This window comes from Hippoglossus stenolepis, chromosome 16, assembly GCF_022539355.2.
Source record: "Hippoglossus stenolepis isolate QCI-W04-F060 chromosome 16, HSTE1.2, whole genome shotgun sequence".
Lineage (NCBI taxonomy): Eukaryota > Metazoa > Chordata > Actinopteri > Pleuronectiformes > Pleuronectidae > Hippoglossus > Hippoglossus stenolepis.
The window spans coordinates 12,414,494-12,435,923 of record NC_061498.1 but is presented as its reverse complement, the minus strand read 5'-3'; the positions used below and the strand labels follow the sequence as shown (position 1 = coordinate 12,435,923).

At 39.1% G+C, this 21,430-nt stretch overlaps 2 protein-coding genes across 3 annotated transcripts in view; one reads left to right on the top strand and one right to left on the bottom strand.

Moving 5' to 3' along the window:
* Window positions 1-21,430, top strand: part of mrtfbb (myocardin related transcription factor Bb) — a 72,967-nt gene that overhangs the window by 15,347 nt on the left and 36,190 nt on the right. For both annotated transcript variants that reach the window (XM_035180883.2, XM_035180882.2), the window contains exon 3: window positions 11,402-11,641. The gene's annotated coding sequence lies outside the window, so the exon portion shown is untranslated. The remainder of the gene's footprint in view (window positions 1-11,401; window positions 11,642-21,430) is intronic.
* On the bottom strand, window positions 558-16,627 carry shisa9b (shisa family member 9b). Its single transcript, XM_035180885.2, has 4 exons — window positions 15,752-16,627; window positions 14,150-14,256; window positions 6,919-7,059; window positions 558-3,983 (listed from the first exon to the last, which is right to left on the bottom strand). The coding sequence occupies exons 1-4, from the start codon at window positions 16,255-16,257 to the stop codon at window positions 3,601-3,603; spliced, it is 1,137 nt and encodes a 378-aa protein (XP_035036776.1). The 5' UTR covers window positions 16,258-16,627; the 3' UTR covers window positions 558-3,600.

Here is a 21,430-nt window from a genome sequence, read left to right as displayed (position 1 = left end):
CTTTGTGATCATCTACTGCAGTTGTTTCTTTTATTTACTCATGCACGATGCGCTTATCCACACGAGACTCTCTATCCAAGGAGTTAAACTAGCTCCACGAGGCATTAGCACTTGGCTGAATCGATCCAGCTCCTTTATTTATCCAGGCCCTGACGTATGAGATGTATTGAGCATCTCGCATGAGAGTGGCAGCTCCTTCAGGAAATGTCTCTCAGCCTGTAGTGAGGCCACAATGAGTCAATCAATGTGCGTATAGCTCCATGGTGCTTGGACCCAATGAGAGTGATTGTTAGGTTGTCGTTGACTGCTGCACTTGGACGACCTCCACAACATGAGCTGTTGTAAGTTGCAAAAAGGTATTTTCCTCTTTACTACTAGACTGTAATTTCAGCTCAAAAAACACTCAATCTTTAAATACAAAAGACAAAACCTTTTTTTTTTTTTTTAAATAAAGATGCATGAATTATACCCCGAGAATTAAAATGTTGACTTTTGCACATGAGTTTGCATCTACACCAAAATAAGGATTTTTTTTTTTAAGTCAGGGAAAGAGACAGTTATTAAAAATAATTTTAATGTTGACAGTATAATGACACATCACTTTTTTATAGCTGGGTCACAGAAATTCAGGAAGTCACATAAACTGTAGTATATTAAATGGAAGAGGTTCATTTGGCTGCACTCGTCCATGTTGTTATGATACCCTCTGTTGTGGTGAGGGGGGGGTAGAACCAGCTAGAAACACGATTTTAGAAAGGAGGAACCACAACAAAAGAGACTATCACCTGTCCACCTATCATCCGCCAAATGATTGTTTTCCTTTAGTTAAAAACAAAGAGGTAAATCAGTTGAATAAACCAATTAAAGCTGCAGTAGATTTACTGCTATTTATTTACCTGTCAGTTGGAATGTTAAATAAAGTCTACAAACATTGTGCTACAGATGCTCTTTGCCATTAATCATTTCTTGTGTTCAAGGTAAGCTATGATATATTTAATACATGAAAGCTGAAATTGTTGGCATGCACGATCTTACAGAAACCTAAAAATGCAGCCATAGAGGTTTTACCTCATTCAGAACCTGTTTCATGAACCTTGCACTTTTCCAGGCTGCACTGAGACTGAATATCTGGTTTAGCTGTTATTTTCAAATAATTCAGTAATGTGGCAAAAACTGGCAATGTGGAGACTGAAGGTTTTTGACGCTGGCGCGTGCGGGGATTGTATCTTATGACATGTGGAAAACATTTTAACGATCATATTTTTCCAGGAGACATGGAGGATGGGAACTGATGGAGGCTGTAAACATATTAAAAGGGAATCTTACTCCAGTGTAAATTGGTACTGTACATAAAGACACATATTAAACACTCATTAATAATCAGATAGTGAGCCAACAGTGATACAAAGAATCGGTAGCCATCACAGTGAACTGTATTAGATGTGTGGTCATATAGGGGGCGTTTCTTTTCTTTAACCTTTATCAAAATATAAAATAGTTGTTGGGTTGTCATTACTCGATGTTGCAAAGCAAAGACATATTAAACAGAATATTATTACAGATGTAAATATTGTGTACTGTAGCTTAATAAAAGGGATTTCAGTAACACATTTGACTTCACATAACAAGTGACTGTACAACATTGTTTGCATAAATACAAAAAAATCAGTTTGTGAATAACAGATTTTTTTCATATAAATGTGAAATGAACACTCCAACAGTTTATTAATTATGTGAAAGGACAGTATGGTGCACTAAATATACATATTTTGGAAAGAAGTGCTCACAGTTATTTTGAAAGTCTGACAATATAAACAGCTACCAAAACATGACAATCTGCAACATTTGCGCTCTTGTTATGTTTGTTTTGTATGTTTTGTAAGACTTGGACTTGAGAACACATAAATAAATCTTTGTACGAACAATTCCCACTTCCCACTCAGCGATGACTGCAGCTTTGTCCTCGGTCGCCTGAAATAATCAACCGCATGAGTAAGACGTGCGGGCAGGCGTGAGCACCCCTTTATATTGCTTGGCTGGGAAATCAGTGTAACAGTTTTTGTTAGTTCTCAGTATTTGTTCGTCAGCTGGGATAAAAAGTGTCGACCAAAAACTTTCAGATTCCCAGCAGACGGGGCTTATTTCACCTTGGTTCAAATAGTTAACAAAATGGCAGATGAATATTGTTGTACAGTAGTTTCCTATGGTCGGTATAACAACTTGTATATATGTATTTCTATGACCCATTGATATGTGTAGCAAAAACAACCTTGACTTGCTTCACAACTCAAAATGAACCTCCAACAATGGACACATCAGCTCCTACTACTTACATTTTCTCCTTTTTATACCAGATACATTAATTAAATGTGAGATTTGGGATTAAAATGCTGCATGCATACATTAATGCAAACCAAGTCTTCACAGAGAAAACAACTTCTGTCGGGGGGGCTTGATGTAGGACTCATGACTAAGACCAATCACCATTCTAGGTCTGGGGCTTCCTCCACAGTAAATTCTAGGTTAATCACTCACATGCTGGTACTGATGAGAGGCACTATTACACCAACACAACACTGTTTCAACACTCTGCAGCTACTTCTCCTATAGTTGTCATGGGAATGTATAGGATGTCTGTTGACCGTGACTTTGTTTCGCTTCAAGACGAAACATCTACAGTGATGCTACGTTCACACAATTTAAATGGATCTCCAGGCAACGTTAAGTTAACGTCATCACAGACTGAAATGTCTTTATTGTCTTAATGTTCCTGAATAATACTTTTGAACAATGTTGGTCTTCTTATACTTTCTGAATAACAATAAAAATGTGAGTTATCTTTTGAGAGGGCTCTTATTGACAGCACAGTAACGGTTAGTGTGTGAGGATAATACAGTTAAAAACCATTCTACCATAATGTTATCTATATCCTCATTTAACAGTTTTCTGAACTCATTCACATTCTCATGTCGCACACTGAAGACAACTGGATCTTTTCATTTCGGATAAGTCAATAAAATAAATGTAATTTGGTCTGATTTGATTTATTCAGATGGTTTTCTGAATTTTATGCATTTTTAGGATTAATGCATTAATTTCCACTCTTTAATCGTAAGCTGTTACAGCCTATTTCTAAATAGTATTAACAAAGTTAATAACCCATTTCATGATTCAATACCCAATCAACCAAAGACAACTTGATTTAATACAGTGAACATGAAAGGTTTTTCTCATTTAGACATTAGATAATATAACAGATTCTTTTTATATCTTAGTGATTATTGACAGCTGCTCAGTAGGTGTTGCATGCCTCATCACTGATATAAATGATACATTTAGCTGTTGTGGTTTGTATTAGCACTTGGATTATATGAATATTGATGACAATATATGAATCACTGTGTCTTCCTGGGGCACGGTGATCGCTACCGAGTCCTGTTAGAGATCACTTCACCTGTAGGTGGCATCTGAAATGCACCTCATTACATGCACAACTGCCAATACAGACAGAAGTCTATGCTGCTGTCTTGCAAACCTGCCCTCAGTCAGCAGTTACTGTACTTCACAGACTCCTTTGAAGCCTGATGTTCAAACAGTCCTTCATACCGTCACCTCTGTCTTGCTGTTGGTGACAAAGTATGGTTGTGGAGGCATGTAGCGGGTGGTGTGCAGCGCCTTCTCCACGATGCAGAGTTTCTTTTGGCCGTAGCTCTGTCTCAGTCCCAGCGTGTCCTTGCTGTCCCAGGATGTTAGCACCACTGGGCTGGCAACAGTGCTGGAGCTGTAGCACAGTGAATGGGAGCTGTGGCCCTTGGGGCTTTTGTATTTGTGTTCACTCTGCTTGGAGGACAGCTGTCTGGGTGGGCTGTAAGGATTACTCGGCTCTGGCTCCATATCCATAGCTTCCATAGGAAGGCTGCCCTTGGTTGCCATCTCGATCAGTTGCCGACGGTTGCTGTAGAAGCCGTCGTTGGCTTTCTCTGCTAACAGACACAAAGAAACAACATAGTAGTTTTGTGTCATTTCTTAATCTCATTAGTCATTGCCAAGTGGCAACTAGACATCACCCATTATTTGTGAAATGCCATTTTGAATCCTCGAGTTTGGCGGTTTGTCCAGCGCCAGCTTCGTTTGTTGAAACCAGAAGTAACCACATGTGGATGAGTGGGTGGGGGGGGGGGATGAGGCTGACAAAGCTCAAGGACACTGCATGCCCACCTACACCTGTGACCTGCACCCATTGGACGGTACTAGCTGTCAATCACACATTATCCATGCCCCAATGCATACAGTGCTTCGTTGTCTCTAAATGAGACCACAATTTACATAATGAAAATCAACAGACTTCAAACTAACAATTAAGAACATAAACTCCTGAGGGAAATGTTTACTGACGTTATAAATCGAGTGAGAAGTAGGGTCAATTTCTCCGAAAAACTGGCTCCTCTTTGCAACCAGTTGCCCTGTGTATATCCCCATATTTTCTAATAGTCAATTGCATTAAACCAAAAAAGAGAAAAAGTTGATTAGAAGCAAAATACAAACATTTTCTGCCACTTTAAATTAATATTTGAATAGTTATTAATGCTTTAAATTATATGTAATGTCAATGGTAATTAAGGTTCATGTTTCCCCCGAATGAGACAAATATGAATGAATTCTAACAAAATCTATTCACTGTGAATACATTGTCATTACTTTGATGCATAGTAATGTACTTGAGGATGCTGATCGTGATGTGGTGGCTTCACACTGTCTATTACAGGAAGTCACTAAATGTTTAAATGTCGGCTATATTTTCACAATGTCCATTCCCATGAGCCATTAGGTAAGATTCAATTTGTGCCAATTAAGTATAATAAATACAGTATGTGTGTGTGGTCATTTGTTGTTTGTATGAAATAATTTTATTGAAACACAGGCTTAGATTTGTGCCTATAGACCACAGCAAAATATATCTTTTCTTTATGTCCTTCCATACCAACATATCAGACCCCCATCAACAGCAGGGTGTGTCTTCAGCTCTCACTTCATGGTACAGAGTGAATAATGTGGTGATGAGCAGCAACATCTTTCACAGCAGCTACTTCAGCAAACCCATCCGTGCAGGTAGATTAGTACATGTGAGATAAGCACGACAGAGGCTCACATGTCTCACGGTGCTCCCACCACCACGCCCTAACTCATTTGTGTTTTGATTGCTCCTGATTGTCTCCTGTCCCCAGTCTCATTAGCTAAGATTTGCTCTATTTTTATTTTCCCTAATGATCAGTTTGTTTGACGGCACTTCAGTGGATTTGCAGCATCGAAGCTTCAGCTGCTGCAGTGAATCACAAAGAGATTGAGCGGTTTTCTTGTGGTTGGACTTACTATACATGCATGCAGGTAATCCATCATTCTTTCTAAGGCCAGGTCTGTCGGTCGCAGCAAATTGATTCAGGTACAATCTATAAAAAGACTCCTGTTTCACTGTGTTAAATACACATCCACGAATACTTTCACTTTAATGCTGCTTATTTTCCTCTATTATTATTATTATTATTATTATTAGGAGCAGTAGGAGAACAAGCAGGAATCAATACGAAAAGTTGTGGAATCAAAATTGTGTAAGATATGATTGAGTTCTCTTTTTAGCAATCAAGTCAAGGTTGAATACTGTTAAATACTGAAATTCTATTATGATAAATATTTAATATTAGGGGGGCAATCCAATATTACAATAATAATGATCATAATAATAATAATAATAATAGACTTTATTTATAGCACTGGTCTTAAAAGATTAAAACAATGGAAGATGAGCAGAGAAAATAGAACAATAAACTAGAATTCGTATGCCCCTGCCCTTTGCCCTTGCACTACAAATATGTGTGGTTTTTGTTTTTCTTTCCAAGATCATAGACGATAGGAAACATAGCACCACCTTCCTTTGTGGAACTATTTTGGCATTTGCTATTATTCCTTGTCTGAAGTGCTGCTCGTCCAGGCAACGGCTGCAGACTTTCCAAAATTAGTACATGAGAAGAACAACAAACTTGGTTCTATAAATACACTTTGTTCCCCTCTCTCTGTTTGTGTTGATGGACTGTGGATTAACTGACATGGATTTCTGTTAGCCAGAGATTTGTTGGTGATTTAAACCAACTAAAGAATATGTTTATTTCTAACAACACGTATGGTGTTTAAAGTTTACTAACAACCGTCAGTAGTCCGGTTGTGATCCCCATCTTTTTCAAAATGCACACTGAACTGCTGGTCTGGCACGTCCCCTAACAAAGCCTAACTAAGTCTAACAAAGGCTAACAAAGCCAGGTTGAGTTAGCCTGGCAGCCGATATTTTGTTGACGCGCTGGAAGAGGTAGACCAATTACAACAGATGGGGCCAGCTGATCAATGGGAGCAGACTGGGCTTTTTCAGGAGGGGGGCCTTAATGAGACAGGAGCTGAAACCAAGTGTTTGAGACAGAGGCTGAAAGGAGGAGCTGCAGCAATGGACAGTATGAGAAAAGGGGTGTGTTTTCTGAACATTAGGAGCATATAAACCTTTTCATGTAATAACCCAAATTAATATTATGAACCTAAATATGAGGATAATGTCTCATTTATAATTGTTTTTACTGTTGAGACAAGCACTATTTAACACTAACTACAATTATCTATAGTTTATTGAAGCATTGCAGATTCATTTACTGCCTTATGAAATGTATAAATCTTCCCCCATGCTCACTCAGATTATTGATTATAGTCTTTCCGGTTCACTCAATTAAACCCTGGCACTCCATCTTATAAGATGCAGGGAAGCCCTGATTAATTATGCAAGTTTTATTTGGATGTAATGAGCTCGCTAATCAGATCAAATGATGAACGCTAACAGCTTCCTCATCATTAAGGTTCACCGTGATGTGAGCAGCTTCTTACCCACAGCCTTGAGCGTGGCGTACTTGTTGAGATCCTTGACAGGCTTCTGTTGTTCATAGGGGCTGGTGACCTGTCCCACTGCCGGGTAAGGCTGCGTTATCAGAGTTGACGTTTTGACAATGTTGTTCAGCTGGCTGCTATCTAAACGAGGGAAAACACAAGTTGTTAATGTAGAAATGCAGACACTGTTGTTAAGTGCAAGCATGTGAATAAGCAATTAATCATTTTTGACATTTAGGTATAAAAAAGGTAACAGAATCCCTATTATCATCGAGGTAGTAAGTACAAATATTATACACGTATTTTTATGTAATATTCATATTAATTATTTTTGTTACATTTAAGATCGTTCTCCTCTAAGTGAATGTGTGTAGAATTCCCAGGATGTAGATCATTTTGCCATGTGAATATACAATAATGGTCATTCCAACTTGATAGTGTCACTTTCCCTCAAGTAGGTTTTTTGTGGGCACCCAGCTGGAGAGTCATGACTGCTCTTTGTAAAACTGTACTTATCCTACAGTAGACATCTGGTAAATTAAGGGGTGCACAGCAAAGAGACTGGCCCCCTGCCTACTGGCATGACAGAGCCAACAGATGTTCAGAGTGTCTTCACTGCGTTTAGATTGGAGGAGATTAGAGGAGCAGTCGAATTCACAGGCGGCGGTTTGAAGACTGGTTAGAATAGAATCTGTGCATAGTAGAAGTAAAGAATAAAGATTAAGAACAAAAGGACTCACTTAATTTCAAATGTTGTTCTTACAATGGGGATCATATAGTTATTCTCAACACTGTTGCAGAAGTTCCTACAAATGTGTTGTACTTGGAAGATGGCTTTGCTGGCACCCTCCGGTCAGTTCAAGCTCCATTGGGTTTTACTCTAGAGATTTTGCTGCTCTCCCATCGTCTAGATCTTTTCTTCTAATGCTTCATTTACCTATATGGCTGCAATAAAGCTGTGATTTAACCCATTCTTTATTAAAAGGCCTGGTTTTGACCTAGATATTTCCTCTAGTCCTGGGCCATTTAGTACTAATATTTGTACAATTGAAGGAATTGTACTGGACTTCAACTGCTGGAATTTTTCAATAAAAACTTGTACAGGGGGTGTTTTAAAAACGTTTCTAAATACATGCACCAAGATATCAACATGTTTGACGTGATGGCTATTTTAAATGCCTTGAGGTTGTAAATATCTTATTTGTCCTGATCCTATTATACTTGTTAATGGTGGAAGTTTACAAACTTTGGGAGTCCTCTAGTCCTAGTTCCAGAATGTGTCCGATAAAAACAGATCATTAATACAGAAAATAGGTTAATTAGGCTCTTATTCCCCACTGGTCAGCAAGAAATCTTATTCCTGTGCTAATTAATTTTGGAAAGTCTCAAATTATCGATGCTGTCTCATGAAATGATGGAGAGATCAGCTCCAACCAGTCTTTCTCCTCACCACACCTTGACGAGTGGGCGGTGTAATGATTGAGATCAGATTTGGAGTTCAGTTAAGGTAGCAAAGGATTGACGGTGCCACTGTGTTCTCTTTAAGATGAGGATTTCTTTATAACAAGCTCCGGTGTTATCCGGTTTTATTAAAAGCCTTCATAAAAAGCTGTAGTCGGTAAGAAAGACAGCACTTTCACGTATACAGATAACTTATAAAACTAGGTGATGAAGTGCTCTTCAAAAAAACTCATTAAATCCTTTAAATCTGTAAAAGAAACTAGTTCAATTAGTTTTATACAAACGTGAAGCAGAATCGTTGCTGACCATTTAATATAAATGTGTTTACAGTTTGTGTCATAGCTGGAGCTGATGCTGATTTACTAACTAAAACAATCAAATCCTCCAAAACCTGTCTGTTTCAAATCTTATGTGTGTAACATCGTCTGGTTCCTTTCTGAGCTTGTTGACCTGTTTCAGTTTCATACTCGTCACTGCAAGTGGGCCACAGGCTCTCATTCAGTGTGGTCTCATTTAACTCTGAAAGTCAAATTAGATCTTCTTCCGCTTCCATGGACACAGTGACACACTATAAATATTGTCTGTTTAAAACAACACTAACAAGAACACAGATCAAATGAATCCCCATGCAGTTTATTGTCAAATGATCTCAATCAAATACGGAAAACTATTTTGATATCTTTGTTATTTGAGCCACCCATCGGGAGTTGGTTTGTGATCTGAGGGTTCGACTCAAGGTCGAACTCAGGGTATCCCCTTTAAAATTAGAAGCCACTCACTTTTTTGTATCCCAACATTTGTTATTTTTCAGCTTGTGTCAGTGTCTCCTGAATCCCAAATATCCTTTAGAAATACTATAGTCTTAGATGGGAATAGATTTCGTTGCAGTTAATAAGCTCAAGTCCTGTTTTTCTTAACATCTGTTGCAACTTTTATAGCTATTGTCAGGGTGCCAAAATACATGTGAACTGATGTGCTGATGTATGTAGTTGTTTGTCTCTCTTTAATGTTTGTCTGACTTTGTGTTGACTCAAGTGTTACTTGCGCTTGTGCTGTTGTGACTGTCAAAGTCGCACCTTTTATGTCAGCCGCTGGAAGTAAGTAGGCCACTTCTGGAGACTCGTAAGGTTAAAGAATCCATGGTTATTTGCGGGGAATAAGCAAGTTAACACTCCAGACACAGACACGTCCCTGAAACTCATAAAAGATTTAAGAGAGTATTTTGGGAGCTGTTTGCCCTGAAATAAATGGTACAAGGAGAAGGGCGCTCTTATTTACAGACAGCCTACTTTCAAGTTAGTGATGAAAATATTCCATTCTCTCCGTGTCAATATCTTGTCATCTGTCACTCTCCTGAAACCCTTAACAGACAAAAATATATCTATATTGTGTTTACATAATCACTAATGACATATATATATAAATGTATGAGTTAAGTATTTGATCAAACCAGTTCTTTTAATTCAGACATATAATTTAACCTCGTTATTTTTTTAGGCAAGAATAATCTACTTGGTGTCAAAAGTTTTATGTTTGTTTACGTCTTTTGAGATGCATATAACTATGCACTGAAAATATACAAAATTATTTCGGTGGTTATGATATGATGAGGCGAAAATACTTTGTTTTTTGTTGACATGATTAAGTTGGATAGTTATTCGTGCTGTTTTAAATGATGGAAACAAGTTTACTGTTAATGTCATCACTACCCTAAATATAAGTCATAGCGCAAAACATTGGAGAGGTGAAAATATTTAAGAAACTGAAATACAATATCTGAAAGAGAACAATGAAGCTGCCTGTTTATAGCACTTTGAAAAGTTATTAAACTAATGCTTTATGTAGAATTAACATTGTAAAGAGCAAGAGTAGGGCACTCGTAATGTTGTAAAAATATCTATTTTTCCCATTATTCCAATAAACTTAAGGTGACAGTAAGACTTCATTTTTGTGTCAGTTGAACTAAGAGTAAAGACTGGTGATGAACGACTCAAATTGTAAAGAAAGAGGGAAACTGTAACTATCATGATCGAGACAGTGGGACAGACAAGGATATTTCTTCAAATTTGGCTCGGACTTTTACTTGGACACAAAGATGAACTTATGAGATTTTCAGGGGTTGAAGGTGACTGTGATCCCACAGGCATGTTTTATGCCTCATGACCACAAAATCTCCAGAATACCTTGAGGAGATTTCTTCCAATTTGGCAGAACCATTTCCTTGGACTCAAGGAGGAGCTGGATGTTTGTTGTTAAAGGTCACTGTGACCTCACAACACACTTTTTTGGCCAAACCTAAGAACTAATCTGCATATTATTAAAAAATAACAGTTTGGACAGACATTAATGTAAAGTGCAACTTGACAGGTTGGCAGAGTCATATAATCTCGAGGTGCTAATTCTAGTTTCACATTTATTCAAGATAGTTGTGATGTTCACAAAATCTCTACTTTTCATTTGCAAAGGCCCAACGATCACTGTCATTTGTCAATGTGGTGTAAATTAAATATAAACAAACTGCACATGGAGCATGGCCACTTTCAGAAACTGTTAAGGATGAAACCAAAACAGTTCATGCATCTTTGTCCAAATATTTTTAATCTCTCTGTGATGCGAATCTGTAATTCCTTCCTTAAAGGTTGTTAGATTCAGTTCAGAGTGAAGTATATGGCAGGCGGAAAATAAGTCCATAGGTATAGACTCTACATTTGGTAGCGGTTTCTCAGCTGCTGTCACAGGAAATGCAGCTGAAATACATTTCTATCTGGCAGCGAGGAAATGGACTGTCATGGACCAGTGGAGTGTTGGCAGTGAGTGGAGACTTTGTTCTCCCTGGCTGACTGCCTGGAGTAAAAAGAGGCCACACTTCACAATTGCCCCATATACGCACATTGCCAGCAGGGCATGGACATGATAGTGCTGGTGGCCAAAGAAACCCTGATCGCAAAATGTGTATTAGTGGTGTCTTGAGGAGAATGAGAGCTGGTAGCCCAGTCTAACAGATTTTTGTTATCTTTGACAGGCAACAGATGAGGACCAGGGCCTCCCTCTGCAGCATTTCAATCACTGCTTTGCACCAGTATCCGTAATAAGCTGTGATGATTATAGCTGGGGCATAGTCACACCTGCCACTAGAAAGCCCAGCTGGAGAGGACGAGTACAGGGTGGATCCGTCATGTGGCAAAAAAAGATCACCTAACCTCTTGTAACCTGGCGAGGATCGCTGTCAAGAAAACAACAGCCGTCCCCGTGCTGTTGCCAGGTGAGTTACACAGAATCCCTCCCATATCCATTTGTAAGATTTCAGCAGCCAACACACTGTGCCGTGCATCTCCGTGTCCAAGGCCACAATGTATAAGAAAAGCTCCCATCACTCAGCATCAGTGTTTTCTTTTTAGTAATTTAGTAACACAATCTTGAATGAATAGATTTAGACTGAAAAGGTGCTTGTCTGGGGTGTACCAGTGCAAAAGTATGTTTATTTTAGTGACTTCATTTGGAGCCACATTCTGGGCAGTTGCGATGTTGGTGTGGAGCTGCGGTAGCGAGGTCCAACCTGTTCGACCAATTGCAAGTCAGTCTCAGCTGTCAATCTTGACTTTTACCTCTGTTTTTATAGAAATAACTCATTAAAACCAAAATGACCAGAAACACTTGACCGTGCTTTTGTGTGATAAGAACTGCCTAATGTGTAATTAGCAAGTAAATTCATCAGTGCATAATTTTATTAAATTGTGCTGCTCTGATTGTCAAACAGCAGCTGATAGAAAAGTATAATACTGCACATATTGCACTAAAGAAGGCATACAGTATATTTTCCATCACATTCATCCTATCCGTCAATGTGTTGGCTGGTTGTTAATGAACTGATAATTATTCTGTGAGGCAGCAAGGTAAGATGAGAGCGCTCTGATTTTAGAATGATTAATTATTATCATGTCAGTGCTGACACCTCACCTCAGCCGATATTTAGGGAGTAAAAAAAGTCGAGCTCTTAAAATAGAATACCTTCCTTATTGAGTTTTTTTTTGAAGTGGAATCAAATACTTGTCTTACTTGTGTAATATTTATAGTGAGATGCAGAAATACAAACACAAATTTTTAAGGTGACACAAACAGAGTGCAGACATGTTCAAAGACCAGGAGCAAGTTAAACAGCAGGTAGAAAACCGCAGTGTCTTGTCTTTTAAATGAGGTGTGTGATTTCACAACATTTCTATAATAATAGTGATAATACTGTACATTCCAGAGCTGGGCAATAAAACAATATCAATAACTATCACAATGTAATTTTTATCATTAGCAATATAACAAAAGTCCAATATGTACATGTATATATCGATATGATGCTTCTGCATTGTGGAAACACAGTGAAGAGGTAGAACACTTTAATGATCGACCTCAGATTTGTAAAATGTTTTAAGAACATTAAAAGAAAATAATATTGTTACATTAATCGTGATAATTATCGATTCTGACTAATATGAACATTTTCGTCTTGGTATAAGTTTTGGCCTTTTTACATCATATTTGCTTCTGTTGGACTGAACTAACTTTTGCATTATAACATTGTGGAGAATGTTCAGCCTGGGTGGAAAAGGAATTTATTTATTCATCTGACTTTTGGGGGGCTTATTTTCCCTTGAATTTTAATAAACGTGCAATTTGATCCATTATCACTAAAGGCTGCCTATTGAAAGTGCTCGCATATTTGTGCAACTGAATCCTGGCTGTGTACAACGAGGTAATCTGTGTGGAGAAGATCAGGCTGGTTTACGTTGCAACCCATGATTACTCCAGGTGGTTTCTTTAATTACAAAACCTTTTGAACTAATCGCGGAAGTCGCCTGCTGTTTTCATATAGGTTGTGATAAGAACATGCAGAGGTGTGGTCTCTCACAGAACATGATAATCCCTGATATTTACTTGCATCTGCCTGAGATCAAACATCCTGGGAAGCAGCTGCCTTAAGGAAGGTCAGAGCGTGACTGATTGTCATTTCACTCTGCAACTGGATCACAAAGACATAACCTGCCTCGATTAATAATTATATGGATTCCTTTGGCTTCTTAGCCTTACTGTTCAGTGTGTGATGTGTAATTATTTATCCTGATAAGTATCAGGAGACTTAATTCACACCTAAGGCAAAGAATTCACTTTTCCTAAATTATGAATTATGACACACAAATGTTGCTTGACTGTAAAAACCTTCTTTTTTTAAAAAATATGAAATGCAGGAGAGAGGCAGAGAGATCTTCATTGACTGTAGCTGTCAAGGCAGGAAACCGGTTTAGCATTAATAAGAACTTTTCTGTCTCCGTGCATCTGTGTGGGTGTGTGTAGGCGTTAATGCTGATGAATGAGAGAATGAGGGTGTCTAACACTGTTACGTACAGTAAGAACTGGCTAAGAAAGAGAGCTCCACGCTGTCGGTGGTAATTAGTGTGTATTTTAAGTGATTGCTGGGGGCATGACTAATTACTTCACCAGCCTGCAGATTTTTGGACGGCTTCTTTTTTTCCTTTTTTCCTTTCACCACTTCCGGTTCCAGAGCTAATTCCGGATGGACAAGCGAATGTGTAAGAAGAAAATTAAGTTTATATTTGGTGTTGAAAAAACTAAGAATATATGAGTGGGGTTTACGTTAGCATAGTTAGTGAAAGCAGATGGCAGCAGCTATGTAGATATACAGGTGTGCAGAAGGTGTTTAAACTGCTCCCTCATGTGAATGTGTGTGTGTAGGTGTTTAGCCGACGTTAATAATACTTACGGAGACTGTTAACTGTGACTCTGGTTTGTATGTTCTCATAGTGATGGCTGAGTCCGATGTCGTCCGTATGTTCTGAGGCTGGGTGGCGGATCACGTGCGCAAGAGCCCTAGAAAGATGACAAAAATCTCAGTGAGGGAAACAGTCCACTCCAGGTTTTGCGAACATTATTTTGTTTGTCAGTGACTTGAGAAATCAGGCATGACCATTTTTAAAGTGCCTGGTTGAGGTTGGGGAAGGAGCTCTTGTGGTGAATAGGAGAAAAGCAGTGCTGTCTGTAGTAGAAGGGACACTAACTCTCAGCAATCCGTGGTTTAAAGGGGCACTCCCGCAATTTAGCATTGCACCTCTATAAATCAGGTAAATCGGGTAATAGTGTTTTTCTCCTTAGTATGGGTCAAAGTCCAACACTGGATCTTGCATTCTTCATAGTTTCTTCAGACCCTCTTGAAGAATAACAGCCCTCATCTTTCATAATTCATGTCTCAAGTTTGTAACACAGGCTTTCTGTAAAAAAAAAAAGTGTTACGTCATTCCAACAGGGCGGTATCGTCCCGACTAAACACAGCCTCAAAGAAAAAGACGATCGCAGCATGTTGCCATGATTGGCTCCTAAATAATTTGGCAGCTTTGCTTACTTGACTTAAAGATGAAAGTTTGATCTTCTTGTGTGTTTCCTGCAACAGGGAAAATTGACGCAGGCTGCCATTTTCTCATTGGCTTTCTCAGACCCCAAAGAGAGATTTAAAATCCATTGGTTGTCCATCCCCTTTCAATACGTAGCCAAGGTGGCAACCGTTGAGAGTGAGAAGTGTCACTTTCAACTTTTTTTGGAATGTACGATTCAGGTACTTGTATCTGACTGAATGATATGGGCATATGACAGTTATAGGCTGTACACGGAAACCTTGCAGATAACTAATGATGTAGTAAAAAGAAATCTGAATCCGTGCAACAGTAGAGGTGACGCTGTGCTTGTTTTCGATTGTAACATGCAGAAAATGAATCAACAAATGATTAGCCCAAACTAGAATTTATTCATTTTAGTGTTTAACATGGTCACTTTCTTCTTATTTGGACAAAAATAAAAAACTGTTTTAACTTGAGGAGAGGCATATGTGCCATGTAGAACACAAGTTACACAACATCAGTGAAATTTGTCAACTGAAGTTTTGGGCCAAAACATAACAAATACACGTTTGCCTTTAACTCACAACTGTGACGCCAACTGTTGTGCAGGCAGGACACATAACGGAGAATATGATGAGTCTTTCTCTGAAGAGTGGTGCATTCAGACATTCTGAATCTTTCTCCCTTGTCTAAAATCTGGATATCACTGTTAAAAATGTGCTGTGAGTGAAGCTGAACTTTATAGCTTTACACACCTTTTTTAACAAATTAACTTTTTGCTTTGTGACTTGCTATTGTTAAAATTCTTAGTCTCTTTTTCCACAAGTGAGTTATGTTCTTGCATGGCTCTGAAAGGCATATATTGGTTAATTTAACATTGTTTTATATGTTTCTTTTACACTAGTGTTGTGATACAACAAAACTAAGTAATTATAAATAGCCTAAAACCTGAATTGGTGAACATTCCGACCTACCTCGACATGTTCTCTCTGTGCGGACGGTGCGTCTTCTCCAGACCAAGCTTGGTGAAAATCCCTATCAGTGCCATAATGGCCACGACCCCGCAGATGACATACACGATGAGGTTGGTTTTATCCTTCGCGGACTCCAGCGCCACGTCCACTTTCGGCGGAGGTTTGCCCGTCATCATCCACGGCGGGGTGTCGTAGTTCTTACAGTTGGTCTGGTCCAGCCTGGAGCTCCTAAACGCGCAGCAGAACCTGAAGCCACAGGTGCCGCAGCAGTACAGGTAGCTGCCGGTCATGCACACGAACGGCGGGTCCCACTGGCCCATCACGTCGTAGTAGCCGCGGCACTTGTCCTCTACATGCGGGCTCTCCGTCACTACGCGCTCCCCTTCCTTGGACTCGTTAAACGCGGTCATTATCATGAAGTCGTCGGTCTGCCCCGGCTCGCCCTCCGCGTCGCACACCATAACTTTCACCAGAAAGTAGCCGAGCAGCAGCTCAGTGCCCCGCATCGTTGCTCACTTTTTACTCCGCTGTTGACGCGCTGGCACGCTCTCATAAGCCCGGCAGCATCCTCCGAGGAGACGAGCCACAGCCATGCGTAAAGGTAGCGAGGCTGATTCCAACTTCCATGCGTAAAAGCGCTGAGCGCCCCTGTACTTTCTCTCCTTGGAAAAATAGTAGTGTAAAGATTGTTGCGCAAAAGCACATCAGGCACTTTCCAAATGAAGAAAATTTAGAGTGGTGAATAGTTGGAGTGGGGTGGCATCACAGAAGCGTCGCCTTTGGCTGTGCTGAAGGTTGTCAGACACCTCTGGGGCTGCTTCGCTCCACAGAGCCAGTTTGAGAGAGAGAGAGAGAGCAGGAAGAGGACAACACAAAGTGGAAGAGACCCCGATGAGTGAGTGAATCAGGGGGAGAGAGAGAGAGAGAGAGAGAGAGAGAGCCAATGAGAGAGAGTGACTGTCTGGTGCAACAGCTCTAATTACAACCCTTACACACTTGTGATCAGTCTAAAAATGGTCTGTAAAGATCCAAATCTTCTCGCCACCAAAATTCAAAACGACAGTCACCAACAAACTGACTGACTTTTAAACATGCACATAAGGTGTTATATATTCCGAGAGATACAGATAGAGAAGATTTCCTCAAGGTCAACATAATGTCTAACTATAGCATTTTGATTCAGTGCAATGTATATTGAAGTATTAGTTTTATCCAGGTCAGTTGACAAATGATAAATAAATATAATAAATATCTACTACATTAAATGCTCTTTACTCATCGTCAAGCAAAAAATAAATTACATAGAAAGCTTCTTTTTAAATCTGCATCTTAAGAAAGGGCCTAATTTTAGAAAAGGTTTCGTTGCTCGTTTCTTCTTTTTGGTAACCCATTTCCAATTAACAGTCTCAATCAACTTTCCAACAATTTCAACACTGGGTCTTTTTCTTGAGGCTAAAACATGAACAAACAAACACAGTGTTCAAGTAGGTGAACAGAGCCTTACATCACCAAAGTGATTATCCAAGAAAACCATATAAATAAATGATTGTCTGCTCAAACAAGAGAACAGTTCTAGAAATGTAATATTTGTAAGTGTTTAATAGGATCAAATCAAACAGAGGCCTCCAGAGTACAAGCACAAAATACATCATTACTTGGTGCTGCTGTAAGGACAATTACTCACACCCACTGGTCGTTGTAACATAACAAACATTCTATTATTCAGGATGGTTATCAGCCTGATTTGAGTACATGACGCATAAGTGATGGAGCTACCTAAAGACACTGACTCTAAAAATCCAGCCTGATTACCAAGACCGCTGTTTTAGATTTTGTTTGCAAGGTTTTGATTAATCCGACACTTCATCACCATACTCCAGTGTTTGTTTCACGCAACAGACACTGTCCTATACCCTCAGCTATAAATCACAGATCGTATACAAACAGTGACAGATGATGAAGGGGCCTTGACAAGCATTGATCTGAAAAAAGCTTGTTGGCAATTTATTTTTAGAAAAACCTTTTCATCTAAAATTATGATCAGTGGAACGGAGGCTTACCATCTTTCACTCGAGACATCTCACTCTTTTTTGTTTGATGTGGAACCATCTCGGCCATAAGAGGCAAGTTTTATTTACAATTGGCCGTCAGGGGAGGATTCACTTGTCTCGTCTTGATGCATCTTTAAAGTTCCCCTATAAATAGTACACGCTGTCCCCAGGGAAGAAACTTTAAAGTAAAAGCACTAAAGCTTTATTAGGAGCAGATAATCACCAGCCGGTGACATTTCATTTAAGCTTTCAGTTGTAAAGCGTGAAATAGTGATGGACTGCAAGTGAAACAAACACTTCTCGATCTCATAACAGTCAGTCATATTGATACCCTGCGAACACTGCTGCTATTTTATATTATTATGCCTCCGTTCTGAATGCTTCATTATGTTGACAATATTCTTTTATACACCTCAGAGACAAACAACAAATAGAGTTGTGAAAGAAGTCAGAGTTGTCTTTTATTTTCAGATTCAGAACAAGATCGTGAATAAGCAAAAGCAAAAACAGACTTTATTTTCATGTCAGGATGTCCTAAATGATAACAGACACTATTAGTTTGTTCTCATTCTGTAGCTTTTAGTGTCTCTTCTGTACTTTTCACGTTATTTCACATTATACCTGAGTAAATGATGATAATGTATACAAATGACAAAGTTAAAGTACGGTATCTGTTAAGGTCATGTTCTTGAAACGGGAACAAGCCACACATTTCTGCAAGATTGCTCCAAGAAGACAATAATCAAATACCTACAAGCATAAATTTCGACATTTTGTGGAACATGACAACTGCCTGACACTTGCAGGTACATCTTAGTCAAAGGTTTGGTGGAACAAGTCGTTCTGACTGAGCCATTCTTTGGGTGGGAGCAGGTGGGCAGGCGAGAGTGTTGTAAATCTGCTCAGACAGGGAGAGAGCCTAATGAAATGCTCGCACAGTGGGGAGTTTTAATGTAATCCCTCTCTGGCACATTTGAGTAATGCAACTGTTCCATGGATTGGCTCACGCCTGAGAGAAAACATAAGGACTGGCCTGTTGCTTGTGGGCTGGAGAGGGTGGAAACCATGTTATCAGTGTCTTAGAATAACTTTGTTTTTAACATTGCAAATATGAGCCTATTTGAAAGTATTGAAGTAAGAATCATTCAAATACTACTGTACATAAAATGTTAAAATTTACAGGCTTATTGCTGCTATTATTTATTTCTGCTGCTAATAACATTATTATATCTAAGTGTCACTATTAGTGTCATTATAACAACCACTCTGATACTTGAATGCACCAGTTACTGCTCCGTATCTCTTCTCCCCATCGCTCTCTTTTCTCTCTCCCTCTTTCAACCCACCTCTCCTCTCTCCCCCATTTTTCTCCCCCCACCCTGAGTCTGTTGGAGCTTTTACCCCATTTAAAGGGAGATATTTTTCCTCTCCACTGTCATCATGAAGTGCTTGCTCATTGTGGAAGCTGTTGTTTTTATCTATAATATCATGGTCGGTGCAATTGTCTGCACCAATCCTTGGTTCAAATCCCGATTGGGCTGGGGCCTGTATGTGGAGTTTGCACATATACTCCCCGTATCTGTGGGGCTATTCTCTGGGTACTCTGGCTGGATGGAGGGATGGATGGATGGGTGGCAAGGTCTCGACCGCACTACCTAAAGTGACTTGTGATAATTGAATTGAAATTGAATTGAAGAGGCTTGATAAATATTTTTTTTTAACATGGCTTAAAATAAGGCATTTTCTCTCCATTGTATTCTTCCAGCAGGTAACTTGAATAAACCTTCAATTATACACGGAGTCAAGGGTCTGTCAGTTAGAATATGGCACCGCCGAAATTGTAAAAGAAATGTGCGATGAATCACTTTAGCATTTATACCCAGTGTCAACAGCTCGGTGATGACTCGCTTAAGTGGTTTTGAAGTTAAGTACCTTAAAGGTTGAGGAAGATTTAACTTTCCTGTGGCAAAGGTTTTGATTGTTTCTGCTGCATCTGTCTACTGTCTGTTTTTTCAAACTATTTTTTTCAGTCCATTCTCGTCGACTCATCAGGGCTCTATATTAATCTGATCTTTTTCAGTGGATACTTGTACAGGTCACTTAACATCACTGTGTTGAACACGTTGAAGGGTCTCATTTAAAATTTAGAAATATATACATATTAATACAACATTTTTACTGGAATATACTAAAACGATACAAAACAAATCCTTATACCTAGGAAATTATTTAGAATGATTTTCTGTTAACCAGCCACAGTGTATTACCATAAAAATAACAGCTTTTGTCAATACTGTTAACTTCTAAAATGAAGTTTGTACATTGTGTGTGCTGTTGTCATTGTGTAGTGCCATGACAAAACAAGACATTTTGAGTGTTTCAGCTAACAACAGAAATTATTTCCCTGGGGAAGTCGTGATATTATCATCCTGACTTTTCACTGCTGCATTATTCTTTATTGTTCCCAGGTTTAAAGAAGCAGCAAGCAACTTTGTGGCAAAATGCTGTTCTGTCGCAGTTAGTCATTTTCTGGTAAGAGTGACCCCATGTTTTTGTAACAACAGTAAAATGTTCTCAGCTACGTTTCAACAAAGATTCTCTGTAAAAAGGTTGTGGGACCAGTATGAAGCAGTAGGTGTCATGTGACCCCGGCGTTATGGCCTCTGCTCACAGCTGTATGACTTATTCATGCCGGCGTGGCTTGAAGCTTTCCGCTTCAAAGTGAGACACACAAACAAATGTACGTGACCTTCTGATTTGACTCCCTCAACTCAGGGGTTTCTTTTCATCTCCAGATTCTCTTGCTGCTGGATGAACTACTCATTGTTCTAATATGAGGCAACACAGAGAGAAGATGTTGGGACTGATTAAAACTGTGGTGTACGATTTCTTAATTTGGTCTCATTTATTTAAATGGTACCCAGTGGTGGTTTTTAACTTCTGGTATCCCAGTGTTATTTTGTATCGTTGCACAAGCGTGAGCACACGGGAGGAGTAACATGCAAAGAAACATATGTGCAAATTCAGTGAAGAAAACTGTAAGCATCAATAGATAAATAAATAAATTGTAAATTAAAAGCATCGGAGAAGCGATGCATGTACCCTGCGTGCACGTTGTATATATCCTAATCAGGCATCATCTTTAGTTTGTCTCTCTAGCTCTATTATTTGTGGAATCAATGTTTTTCGTAGCATCTTTTTGTTGACTGTGACCTTTCAGCAATCAGTTCCAAACGTTAATCATCTGAAGAAACCCTCCCAAGTTATATTCTTACCAAGTTAGGTGAAAGTAGGTCCATTGGCTGTTGCGTTATTTTATTCACATACACACAGACACACACTGGGGCAAAAACAATGCTGTTTCCAGCTAAACCGGCGCACAGGGAGACAACCGGTTATTTCATCAGAAAGGAAATGCATTCAGTTTGTCTGAACAGAATTCAGTTAAAAGAAAACAGAACAAAACAGATTTGGATTGAATATACTGAGGCTTTTCAAAAGGTATTGAGTAACAACATAAAACATGTGAAGAGCCACCTCAATTATTGCAGGGACTTGAGCTGTTTAAAAAAAAAAAATTCAGCAGCCGCCAGAAAGGCTCATTCACTTGTTGGGAATATTATCAGTG